The 13,262-nt window shown below is 35.4% G+C and overlaps 1 protein-coding gene across 1 annotated transcript in view; it reads left to right on the top strand.

Annotated features, from left to right (window-relative positions):
• Positions 1-13,262, top strand: part of LOC137436602 (potassium voltage-gated channel subfamily KQT member 4-like) — a 281,048-nt gene that overhangs the window by 208,964 nt on the left and 58,822 nt on the right. The window contains exons 11-12 of the mRNA XM_068130541.2: positions 1,918-2,049; positions 9,303-9,438. Of these exons, the coding sequence (XP_067986642.1) occupies positions 1,918-2,049; positions 9,303-9,438 (268 nt within the window). The remainder of the gene's footprint in view (positions 1-1,917; positions 2,050-9,302; positions 9,439-13,262) is intronic.

Genomic DNA, 13,262 nt, shown 5'->3' on the forward strand with positions numbered 1-13,262 from the left:
TCTTCAAATTTTAAGTTAATCGGATGAAAATTGACAATTTTAGAAATTTGGCCCATGTTGACCTTTTGGTCTATGTTGATCTCAAAAATAGTTGTTGGTTGAATTCAGTTCACTGATATGAAAATCCCATTCAAATTTCAAGTCAATCGGATGAAAATTGAGGATTTTATAAATCTGAAAAAGTGGTTTACCTTTAGCCTATGTTGACCTTGTGACCTATGCTGATCTCAAAAATAGTTGAGGGTTGAATTCAGTTCGCTGATATGTTAATCCTATTCAAATTTCAAGTCAATCGGATGAAAATTGAGGATTTTAGAAATTTGAAAAATGTGGTTGACCATTTGGCCTATGTTGACTTTGTGACCTATGTTGATCTCAAAAATAGTGGGTGGTTGAATTCAGTTAGCTGATATGTAAATCCTATTAAAATTTCAAGTCAATCAGATGAAAATTGTGGATTTTAGGAATTTGAAAAAAAGTGGTTGACCTTTGGCCTACGTTGACTTTTTGACCTTTTGACCTAAAAAAAATGTATAGCATTTTGTCGGAACACGGACTCTACCATTTGGTGAAGTTTCGTGAAGATCGGTTTAAAATTGTGACCTGTAGGCAAGTAAAGGGAGTGGACAGACAAACACACACACAAACACACAAACACATACACACAAAGCCACACAAACAAATACACAACACACACACACACACACACACACACACACACACAAACAAAAACACACACAAACAAATACACAACACACACACACACACAAACAAAAAAACACACAAACAAACACACACACACACACACACACACACACACAAAAACACACACAAACAAACACACACACACACACAAACACACACATAAACAAACACACACACATAAACAAACACACACACACACAAACAAAAACACACACAAACAAAAACACACACAAACAAACACACAAACAAACACACACACACACACACACACACACACACACACAAACAAACACACACACATAAACAAACACACACACACATAAACAAACACACACAGACACACACACACAAACAAAAACACAAACAAACAAACACACACACACATAAACAAACACACACACAAACAAACCAACACACACAAACAAACACACACAAACAAACACACACACACACAAACAAACACACACACAAACAAACACACACACACACACAAACAAACACACACACAAACAAACACCCAAACACACAAACCAGAGTGATCAACATACTTGGCAAAAAAACAAAAAAAACAACTGCCAAGTAATTAGACTTGATTAAGATTAAGATTATGATTATGATTTCCTGTAGAGCAAACAAAATCTAAGGTAAAATGAGTAATTTTACCTCTGATAGGTTTATCAACTGAAAAGTTGGGCAATGTTCTCTTGTTCTGACAATGGTCTAACGCCTGAAACGTGAGCTTACCTCACAGCGTTTTTCATGCCCATTCAGGCTTTCAGTTAACAACACCTCTCTGTTGAATTGTCTGCCGATGTCGACGGACATTAACCTTGACTAAGTCTCCTTTTCGTCTGTCTTAATTTTACCAACTGTGTAAGAAAAATGGTTAACAGATGATACTACTCGGCTTTTGTTTAGTTGTTGCTTTGCCATTACTGCCTCACATTCAAGTGCAGAGCATCCCGTGCCATCTGCCCTGCTTACCACAATGCACTGTGTTTGCTGCAAGGTAAAACGAGTACCTGCGAGTGCGAGGTTACAGCTCCTCATTTAATAAAAGAAAGCACCCTGCCGGGTTGCTGTGCGCACACATACTGTTTCAAACATCAAAACAACAAAGGGGGCTGAAGTCTGCCTGTAAGGAGTCTCTGTCAAGCTTATGAGGACCACATGAGTACATAGGCCTGATGGTTGTTGGGCCCACCCTCACAGGATGCTCAAGTTCAATGTGGCGAAACGGAAGTTCAAAGAAACTCTGCGGCCATATGACGTGAAAGACGTCATCGAGCAGTACTCTGCAGGACATCTGGACATGCTCTGCCGTATCAAAAGCCTGCAGACGAGGTGATCACGTGATCTGTTCATACTCATTTCAGCACAACCAATCACACATTTCCTACTTTCCACTCTTTATATTGCAAGGATCTCCAGAAATTATTAAAGCATCTTGTAATTCCGCGGGTTCTGGAGATTATTAGGAAATCTATTGATTGTATTGAGTAAGATTTTGTTTTTAATTAATCGATTAATTATTTATTTTTTGCGGGGTTAACCATTTTGAAATTGCCACTGAAAATTGTGTTTAAAGTAAGATTATAATCAAAAGTTACCGTTACTTTATATCACTAATGTCGTTGCATTTCTGTATTATAATCAAATATGTATTATATATATGTATTATAATATAATATGTATTATAATCAAATACGTATTATAAATCTAATCAAATATGATTAGATGTATTATAAATATATATTATGTATTATAAATATTATTATATTTATAATATTATAAATAATGTATTATATTATAAATATGTATAAATATTATATAATTATAGATATGTATTATATAATTATTATATTATAAATAAATATTATTATTATTATTATAAATAAATATTTAAATTATTATTATAAATAAATTATTAAAATATTATTATTAAAATTTAATTTAATTATTATTAAATTATTATTAAATTATTCATTATTATTAACTAATAATTATTAATTTATTATTATTAATTATTAATTAATTATTAATTATTTTATTACTAAAATTATTAATTAATTATAAATTATTAATTTATTATTAAATTATAAATTAAATATAAATTACAAATATAAATAAATTAATTATAAATAAATTAATTATAAATTAATTATAATTTATAATTGGATTATAAATAATTAAATTATAATAAATTATATAATTATAATTTAATAAATAATTAATAAATAATTATAATTGTTTAATATATAATTATAATTCATAAATAATAATAATAAATTATAATAATAATATATAATATTATTTAATAATAAAAAAATTTAATAATAAATTATAATAATAATATATAATTTAATAATTTAATAATATAATAATTATAATATATAAAAATAATGTATAATTTAATAATTTAATAATAAATTATAATAATAATATATAATATTATAATAATAATGTATAATAAATTATAATAATATATAATTATAATTAATAAATTATAATTTATAATTATATTATATTAAATATAATTTAATTTAATTATAATTAATTATAATTAATTATAAATTATAAATAAAATATAAATAAATTAATTATAAATTATTAAATTATTAATTATTAATTATAAATTATTTTAATTATAATTATAATTATTAATTTAATTACTAATTTAATTATTAGTTTTTAATTCATTATAATTATAATTATAATTAATAATAATTAATTATTATTAATTAATTATTATTAATTGTTATTAAATTATTATTTAAATTTAATTATTATTAAAATAAATATTATTATTATAAATAAATATTATTATTATTATTATTTTATTATAAATATGTATTATATAATTATTATATTATAAATATGTATTATATAATTATAAATATGTATTAAATAATGTATTATATTATAAATATGTATTATATAATCATGTATTATATTATAAATATGTATTATATAAATATGTATTATAAATCTAATGAAATATGTATTATATATGTATTATAATCTAATATGTAATCTGTATTATAATCAAATATGTATTATAATCAAATATCACAAATGTCGTTGCATTTCTATATCGCTCACTAATGTCGTTGCATTTCTCTATCGCTCACTAATGTCGTTACATTTCTCTATCGCTCACTAATGTCGTTGCATTTCTCTATCGCTCACTAATGTCGTTGCATTTCTCTATCGCTCACTAATGTCGTTGCATTTCTCTATAGCTCACTAATGTCGTTGCATTTCTCTATCGCTCACTAATGTCGTTGCATTTCTCTATCGCTCACTAATGTCGTTGCATTTCTCTATCGCTCACTAATGTCGTTGCATTTCTCTATCGCTCACTAATGTCGTTGCATTTCTCTATCGGTCACTAATGTCGTTGCATTTCTCTATAGCTCACTAATGTCGTTGCATTTCTCTATCGCTCACTAATGTCGTTGCATTTCTCTATCGCTCACTAATGTCGTTGCATTTCTCTATCGCTCACTAATGTCGTTGCATTTCTCTATAGCTCACTAATGTCGTTGCATTTCTCTATCGCTCACTAATGTCGTTGCATTTCTCTATCGCTCACTAATGTCGTTGCATTTCTCTATCGCTCACTAATGTCGTTGCATTTCTCTATAGCTCACTAATGTCGTTGCATTTCTCCATCGCTCACTAATGTCGTTGCATTTCTCTATCGCTCACTAATGTCGTTGCATTTCTCTATCGCTCACTAATGTCGTTGCATTTCTCTATCGCTCACTAATGTCGTTGCATTTCTCTATCGTTCACTAATGTCGTTGCATTTCTCTTTCGCTCACTAATGTCATTGCATTTCTCTATAGCTCACTAATGTCGTTGCATTTATCTATAGCTCACTAATGTCGTTGCATTTCTCTATCGGTCACTAATGTCGTTGCATTTCTCTATAGCTCACTAATGTCGTTGCATTTCTCTATCGCTCACTAATGTCGTTGCATTTCTCTATCGCTCACTAATGTCGTTGCATTTCTCTATAGCTCACTAATGTCGTTGCATTTCTCTATAGCTCACTAATGTCGTTGCATTTCTCTATCGCTCACTAATGTCGTTGCATTTCTCTATAGCTCACTAATGTCGTTGCATTTCTCTATCGCTCACTAATGTCGTTGCATTTCTCTATCGCTCACTAATGTCGTTGCATTTCTCTATCGCTCACTAATGTCGTTGCATTTCTCTATCGCTCACTAATGTCGTTGCATTTCTCTATCGTTCACTAATGTCGTTGCATTTCTCTTTCGCTCACTAATGTCGTTGCATTTCTCTATAGCTCACTAATGTCGTTGCATTTATCTATAGCTCACTAATGTCGTTGCATTTCCCTATCGCTCACTAATGTCGTTGCATTTCTCTATCGCTCACTAATGTCGTTGCATTTCTCTATCGCTCACTAATGTCGTTGCATTTCTCTATCGCTCACTAATGTCGTTGCATTTCTCTATCGCTCACTAATGTCGTTGCATTTCTCTATCGCTCACTAATGTCGTTGCATTTCTCTATCGCTCACTAATGTCGTTGCATTTCTCTGTAGCTCACTAATGTAGTTGCATTTCTCTATAGCTCACTAATGTCGTTGCATTTCTCTATCGGTCACTAATGTCGTTGCATTTCTCTATAGCTCACTAATGTTGCATTTCTCTATAGCTCACTAATGTCGTTGCATTTCTCTATCGCTCACTAATGTCGTTGCATTTCTCTATAGCTCACTAATGTCGTTGCATTTCTCTATCGCTCACTAATGTCATTGCATTTCTCTATAGCTCACTAATGTCGTTGCATTTCTCTATCGCTCACTAATGTCGTTGCATTTCTCTATCGCTCACTAATGTCGTTGCATTTCTCTATCGCTCACTAATGTCGTTGCATTTCTCTATCGCTCACTAATGGCGTTGCATTTCTCTATCGTTCACTAATGTCGTTGCATTTCTCTTTCGCTCACTAATGTCGTTGCATTTCTCTATAGCTCACTAATGTCGTTGCATTTCTCTATCGGTCACTAATGTCGTTGCATTTCTCTATAGCTCACTAATGTCGTTGCATTTCTCTATCGGTCACTAATGTCGTTGCATTTCTCTATAGCTCACTAATGTCGTTGCATTTCTCTATCGCTCACTAATGTCGTTGCATTTCTCTATCGCTCACTAATGTCGTTGCATTTCTCTATAGCTCACTAATGTCGTTGCATTTCTCTATCGGTCACTAATGTCATTGCATTTCTCTATAGCTGACTAATGTCGTTGCATTTCTCTATAGCTCACTAATGTCGTTGCATTTCTCTATCGCTCACTAATGTCGTTGCATGTCTCTATAGCTCACTAATGTCGTTGCATTTCTCTATAGCCCACTAATGTCGTTGCATTTCTCTATAGCTCACTAATGTCGTTGCATTTCTCTATCGGTCACTAATGTCATTGCATTTCTCTATAGCTCACTAATGTCGTTGCATTTCTCTATCGGTCACTAATGTCGTTGCATTTCTCTATAGCTCACTAATGTCGTTGCATTTCTCTATAGCTCACTAATGTCGTTGCATTTCTCTATCGGTCACTAATGTCGTTCCATTTCTCTATAGCTCACTAATGTCGTTGCATTTCTCTATCGGTCACTAATGTCTTTGCATTTCTCTATAGCTCACTAATGTCGTTGCATTTCTCTATCGCTCACTAATGTCGTTGCATTTCTCTATCGCTCACTAATGTCGTTGCATTTCTCTATAGCTCACTAATGTCGTTGCATTTCTCTATCGGTCACTAATGTCGTTGCATTTCTCTATAGCTCACTAATGTCGTTGCATTTCTCTATAGCTCACTAATGTCGTTGCATTTCTCTATAGCTCACTAATGTCGTTGCATTTCTCTATCGCTCACTAATGTCGTTGCATTTCTCTATAGCTCACTAATGTCGTTGCATTTCTCTATCGCTCACTAATGTCGTTGCATTTTCCTATCGCTCACTAATGTCGTTGCATTTCTATATCGCTCACTAATGTCGTTGCATTTCTCTATCGCTCACTAATGTCGTTGCATTTCTCTATCGCTCACTAATGTCGTTGCATTTCTCTATAGCTCACTAATGTCGTTGCATTTCTCTATAGCTCACTAATGTCTTTGCATTTCTCTATCGGTCACTAATGTCGTTGCATTTCTCTATAGCTCACTAATGTCGTTGCATTTCTCTATCGGTCACTAATGTCGTTGCATTTCTCTATAGCTCACTAATGTCGTTGCATTTCTCTATCGCTCACTAATGTCGTTGCATTTCTCTATCGCTCACTAATGTCGTTGCATTTCTCTATAGCTCACTAATGTCGTTGCATTTCTCTATCGGTCACTAATGTCGTTGCATTTCTCTATAGCTCACTAATGTCGTTGCATTTCTCTATAGCTCACTAATGTCGTTGCATTTCTCTATCGCTCACTAATGTCGTTGCATTTCTCTATAACTCACTAATGTCGTTGCATTTCTCTATAGCTCACTAATGTCGTTGCATTTCTCTATAGCTCACTAATGTCGTTGCATTTCTCTATCGGTCACTAATGTCGTTGCATTTCTCTATAGCTCACTAATGTCGTTGCATTTCTCTATCGGTCACTAATGTCGTTGCATTTCTCTATCGGTCACTAATGTCGTTGCATTTCTCTATAGCTCACTAATGTCGTTGCATTTCTCTATCGCTCACTAATGTCGTTGCATTTCTCTATCGCTCACTAATGTCGTTGCATTTCTCTATCGCTCACTAATGTCGTTGCATTTCTCTATCGCTCACTAATGTCGTTGCATTTCTCTATAGCTCACTAATGTCGTTGCATTTCTCTATCGGTCACTAATGTCGTTGCATTTCTCTATAGCTCACTAATGTCGTTGCATTTCTCTATCGGTCACTAATGTCGTTGCATTTCTCTATAGCTCACTAATGTCGTTGCATTTCTCTATCGCTCACTCATGTCGTTGCATTTCTCTATCGCTCACTAATGTCGTTGCATTTCTCTATAGCTCACTAATGTCGTTGCATTTCTCTATCGGTCACTAATGTCGTTGCATTTCTCTATAGCTCACTAATGTCGTTGCATTTCTCTATAGCTCACTAATGTCGTTGCATTTCTCTATCGCTCACTAATGTCGTTGCATTTCTCTATAGCTCACTAATGTCGTTGCATTTCTCTATAGCTCACTAATGTCGTTGCATTTCTCGATAGCTCACTAATGTTGCATTTCTCGATCGCTCACTAATGTTGTTGCATTTCTCTATAGCTCACTAATGTCGTTGCATTTCTCTATCGCTCACTAATGTCGTTGCATTTCTCTATAGCTCACTAATGTCGTTGCATTTCTCTATCGCTCACTAATGTTGTTGCATTTCTCTATAGCTCACTAATGTCGTTGCATTTCTCTATCGCTCACTAATGTCGTTGCATTTCTCTATCGCTCACTAATGTCGTTGCATTTCTCTATAGCTCACTAATGTCGTTGCATTTCTCTATCGGTCACTAATGTCGTTGCATTTCTCTATAGCTCACTAATGTCGTTGCATTTCTCTATAGCTCACTAATGTCGTTGCATTTCTCTATCGCTCACTAATGTCGTTGCATTTCTCTATAGCTCACTAATGTCGTTGCATTTCTCTATAGCTCACTAATGTCGTTGCATTTCTCTATCGCTCACTAATGTCGTTGCATTTCTCTATCGCTCACTAATGTCGTTGCATTTCTCTATAGCTCACTAATGTCGTTGCATTTCTCTATCGCTCACTAATGTCGTTGCATTTCTCTATAGCTCACTAATGTCGTTGTATTTCTCTATCGCTCACTAATGTCGTTGCATTTCTCTATCGCCCACTAATGTCGTTGCATTTCTCTATAGCTCACTAATGTCGTTGCATTTCTCTATCGCTCACTAATGTCGTTGCATTTCTCTATAGCTCACTAATGTCGTTGCATTTCTCTATCGCTCACTAATGTCGTTGCATTTCTCTATAGCTCACTAATGTCGTTGCATTTCTCTATCGCTCAGTAATGTCGTTGCATTTCTCTATAGCTCACTAATGTCGTTGCATTTCTCTATCGCTCACTAATGTCGTTGCATTTCTCTATAGCTCACTAATGTCGTTGCATTTCTCTATCGCTCACTAATGTTGTTGCATTTCTCTATAGCTCACTAATGTCGTTGCATTTCTCTATAGCTCACTAATGTCGTTGCATTTCTCTATCGCTCACTAATGTCGTTGCATTTCTCTATAGCTCACTAATGTCGTTGCATTTCTCTATCGCTCACTAATGTTGTTGCATTTCTCTATCGCTCACTAATGTCGTTGCATTTCATTAATCTCCAGCTAACAGCATTATAATGAAAAGTTACCATTACTTTCTATCACTAATGTCGTTGCATTTCTGCATTGAATCTTTTGAATGTCAAGGAAATGGGAATTATTCCGTTTGTCAGGAACGAGGGTTGACAGGGGTAAGAGTGTGAAACCGGAAGTGCCCACATTGAAGCTGATTTACTATATTTGCTCATAGTTTTGATGACATGATGCCATGCGGTGGGCTTGGCAGGGTAGAGCAGATCGTGGGCCAGGTGCACTCATCAAGCAGCACCGAACGTATCCGTGGCCAGGACCACCACGACACGGAGGCAGGTCGGCCTGACAACCACAGCATGATGGCCCGCGTGGTCAGGGTTGAGAAACAGGTGAGATGGCAACAAATCACTGTTCAAATGAAGGTTGGAATATAAAACATGGCAATCTATTTGCAGTAACTGAACATCTCTGCCAACTGCACTAGCAAGATCACAAGGGAACTTTCTTTATATTGTTTTTCAGAATCTATAATTGCCGTGTCTGAGTCTTGTTAGTACAACGACAAACATGAATGAGACAAACAAATGCAGTGTGAAGAAGCAGAGAAGTCCAGAAACTCTCAATTCAGTTTTAGTTCATATTTGGCTGCCATTATGCATGGTACGCATGTGATCCAAACAATGATTTGTGAAAGATGTTCGGTACATTGTTTATCTAATGGTAAGCACATGGGAGTAGCATCCAAGAGGAAGGGAGTTAAAATCCTGCTGAAGGCAGCAGTATGACTTGTATGAGCATTCATGATTTATTGTTGTCAAAAACCCAACTGGCTCACTAATGACCTTTTTGGGTGTGATAAATTGCCTGTCTTTCCTTGTCTGGCCTATACATGTAAATGTGTGTGTGTGTGTGTGTGTGTGTGTGTGTGTGTGTGTGTGTGTGTGTGTGTGTGTGTGTGTGTGTTTGCCAGTCAGTGAGGCCGCATGCAGACCAAATTCAATATGAGGCCCCAAGTTGGACAAAGTCCAATTTAATCTCAACATTTTCACATCTAATTTCACCGTGTATAAATTGATTTTATACCATAAATGTACAGGATAGCTTACAGGGTGTGCACACTTACCTTTGAGCTGTCCAGCCTGAGGTCGAGTCTTGATTCAGCTACCAATGGTCATCTTGGTGTTTCACAAACAGGGAAATGCATCAATATGTGTGTATGTATGTTTGTGTGTGTGTGCCATGACTGTCTGGCAGCATGCTCATTGGTGGATTTAAAAATATATTAGTGTCTCTCAGGAAGAGTAGGTGAGCTATCGTTGTCACTCTGGAACAACGTCGGGCGTTGATGGCTGGTTCGTGAAAGACTTGTGTGGAAACATTCCCCAGGCCACTCCACAAGAATGTGGGAATAATTGGGACGATTAAAGTAGTAGTGGTAGTAGTAGTGGTAGTGGTAGTAGTAGTGGTCATGGTAGTAGTAGTGGTAGTGGTAGTAGTTGTAGACGTGGTAGTTGTTGTAGTAATAGTAGTGGTAGTGGTAGTGGTAGTGGTAGTAGTAGTAGTGGTAGTAGTTGTAGTAGTAGTAGTCGTAGTAGTAGTGGTAGTGGTTGTTGAAGTAGTAGTAGTAGTAGGTGTAGTAGTAATCGTGGTAGTACTTGTAGTAGTGGTAATAGTAGTCGTGGTAGTAGTAGGTGTAGTAGTAGTAGTAGTAGTAGTAGTAGTAGTAGTAGTACTAGTTGTTGTAGTAGTAGTGGTGGTAGTAGTAGTAGTAGTAGTCGTAGTAGTAGTGGTAGTAGTTGTTGAAGTAGTAGTAGTAGTAGTAGTAGTAGTAGTAGGTGTAGTAGTAATCGTGGTAGTACTTGTAGTAGTGGTAATAGTAGTCGTGGTAGTAGTAGGTGTAGTAGTAGTCGTAGTAGTAGTAGTAGTTGTTGTAGTAGTAGTAGTAGTGGTGGTAGTAGTAGTAGTAGTAGTCGTAGTCATTGAGCATGATTTGACAGGGCAGCCCACATCCCCCAAACCATAAACAAAATTTAGTATATTTATTGCAATGCCAGAGATGATCAGATTTGAAGGAATTCTTCACCAAAGATTACCCACGTGTCCCAGAAATGAAAAGCGGTCAATTAAGTCACAGGTTTTCCCATGGAATATTGTGCAGCTCATTTTCCATGGAGCTGTGAATGCTTTCCGTATGACGGTAATGATTACCAAAGGAAGCAGGAAAACCTCATGCAGTGACATTGCATAATAATTGGATTATGATTGAGAACTTGAACTTGTTTCTCGCACAAACTAAGATCATGCTCTGACATGCCTGCATGTGAATGAGCTTTTCTCACATAAAGTAAACCTGTCATTTGATGACCATGTTCTGACTCATGACACCTGACCTTCAACTTAACCATTTGCAAGATATTTTTGTCGATATTCTTCTTGGCTCTCTAACCATGTGTGATTAATGAGTACTGTACTCATTAATTAAGCCTCCCCCGATACTATAGGATATGGGGAGCCTTTTACCTGTTGTAGGATTTGTTTCTACAATTAGAGCCCCCAGTTTTTACGGCGAAGCCGTCTAGAACAGTGTTTGTCTGTCTGTATGTATGTATGTATGTATGTATGTATGTATGTATGTATGTATGTATGTCCCCTCAAACATATACCATCAGAGCTGAGGATTTGGTCACTGACAGGGTGATGCGATTACATCTGATGTCATTACGGCGATACGGAGACTGACTCTCCACACGCCGCCATTTTGTTTTATATGAACCTGTCATACATCCCAATCGCCATGCTCTACCTTGACGTTTTTATTCAGTGCGAAACACAAACAAACCGATTGTTAAAATGACCATCAAATATCGAAAGCATCCACGTTATGTCTCTTCCAACAAAACGGTACATACCCAACTCTTGTGGGGTATAATCTAGATTACAGTACATCTTCCCTCAGTTCTGTAAGTAAAGCTTACCTCACAGATGTCTGGATTCCCCCAAATTTCTTTGTTTAATGTTATAATTATAAGCAGCATTAGCGACTGGTTAAAAAGTTAATCATGTGTGTTTGTAGTTTATAATATTTTACAAGCCTGGCTACGCCGCTGTTAGACTTTCGGTCTTGTTAATCATACCACAGACTTTCTTTGACCCCAACGAGCACTAAACCACCACTTTGGTTATTTTTTCCTGCTAATTTTTATTTTTTATTTTTTCCTATCTCAGAGCGGGCTAGGACTTTCTGAACGAAATTTTGCAACAATAATGGGAATAAAAAGTATGCAGGGTTGACATAATGTTATTTTTTTTTGTTTTTACCTTAACCTATTTTAAGGTCACGACATAATTATAGACAATTTAGCATTTTTCACCATAACTCAACTAAGGTTTGTCCGATCAGAAAGCCACGTTTACGATTGATTTGCATTATACGCCTCCGAGTTAAATGTCAAGGTCAAATTTCGGTCTGAAAAAAATAACGCGGTCAAGGTCAAATGGTGGTTTGATAAATAACACATTTTATATCATTGCTCAATTTTGCCGATGCGGAATCTCAAAGACCGCTTCGACTTCCAAGATGTTCTTGCATCATAATAGTTGATCTTCACTGAAGTTGTGCAACTTGATACTTGATTAGTCTCCTTGACCTACCTTTTTCAGATTGTGACCTAATTAATAAGCAAGAATGACCCCATTGTGTTCACAACTTGTAACACAAAGCTTATATTTCACCTCCTCTGTCCACTCAACTCCTTCATCCTTGTTGGTGAAGGTATTATACAATTCATCTCCGAGGGTCTTCATGGTTTGGTTCAATATCAATTACGAGTCTGTCGGACAGCTGGGTCTGGTTTCAGGCAACTAGTACACCCACTCCGTACAGGAGTGGCAAGAAGAGTTATGTTTTTATACTCTCTGTGGTATATACAGTATATATATATATACTGTATATATATATATATATCTATATCTATATATATATATATATATATATATATATATATATATATATATATATATATATATATATATATATATATATATATATATATATATATATTGTTGCGGATATGAGGATGGCATTTTTTTGATTGTGTGTATTGGATTGTGGTAAACTGCTGTGTACCATTGGTTGGATATGGCCCCTCTTGCCTCCAGAGTTGTATAAAGGTAAAAAAGGGCGTCTCGGTAATTAGTCCATAAAGCATACACG

The sequence above is a fragment of the Myxine glutinosa genome, chromosome 11 (genome assembly GCF_964187855.1).
Source record: "Myxine glutinosa chromosome 11, kmMyxGlut1.1, whole genome shotgun sequence".
Taxonomy (NCBI): Eukaryota; Metazoa; Chordata; class Myxini; order Myxiniformes; family Myxinidae; genus Myxine; species Myxine glutinosa.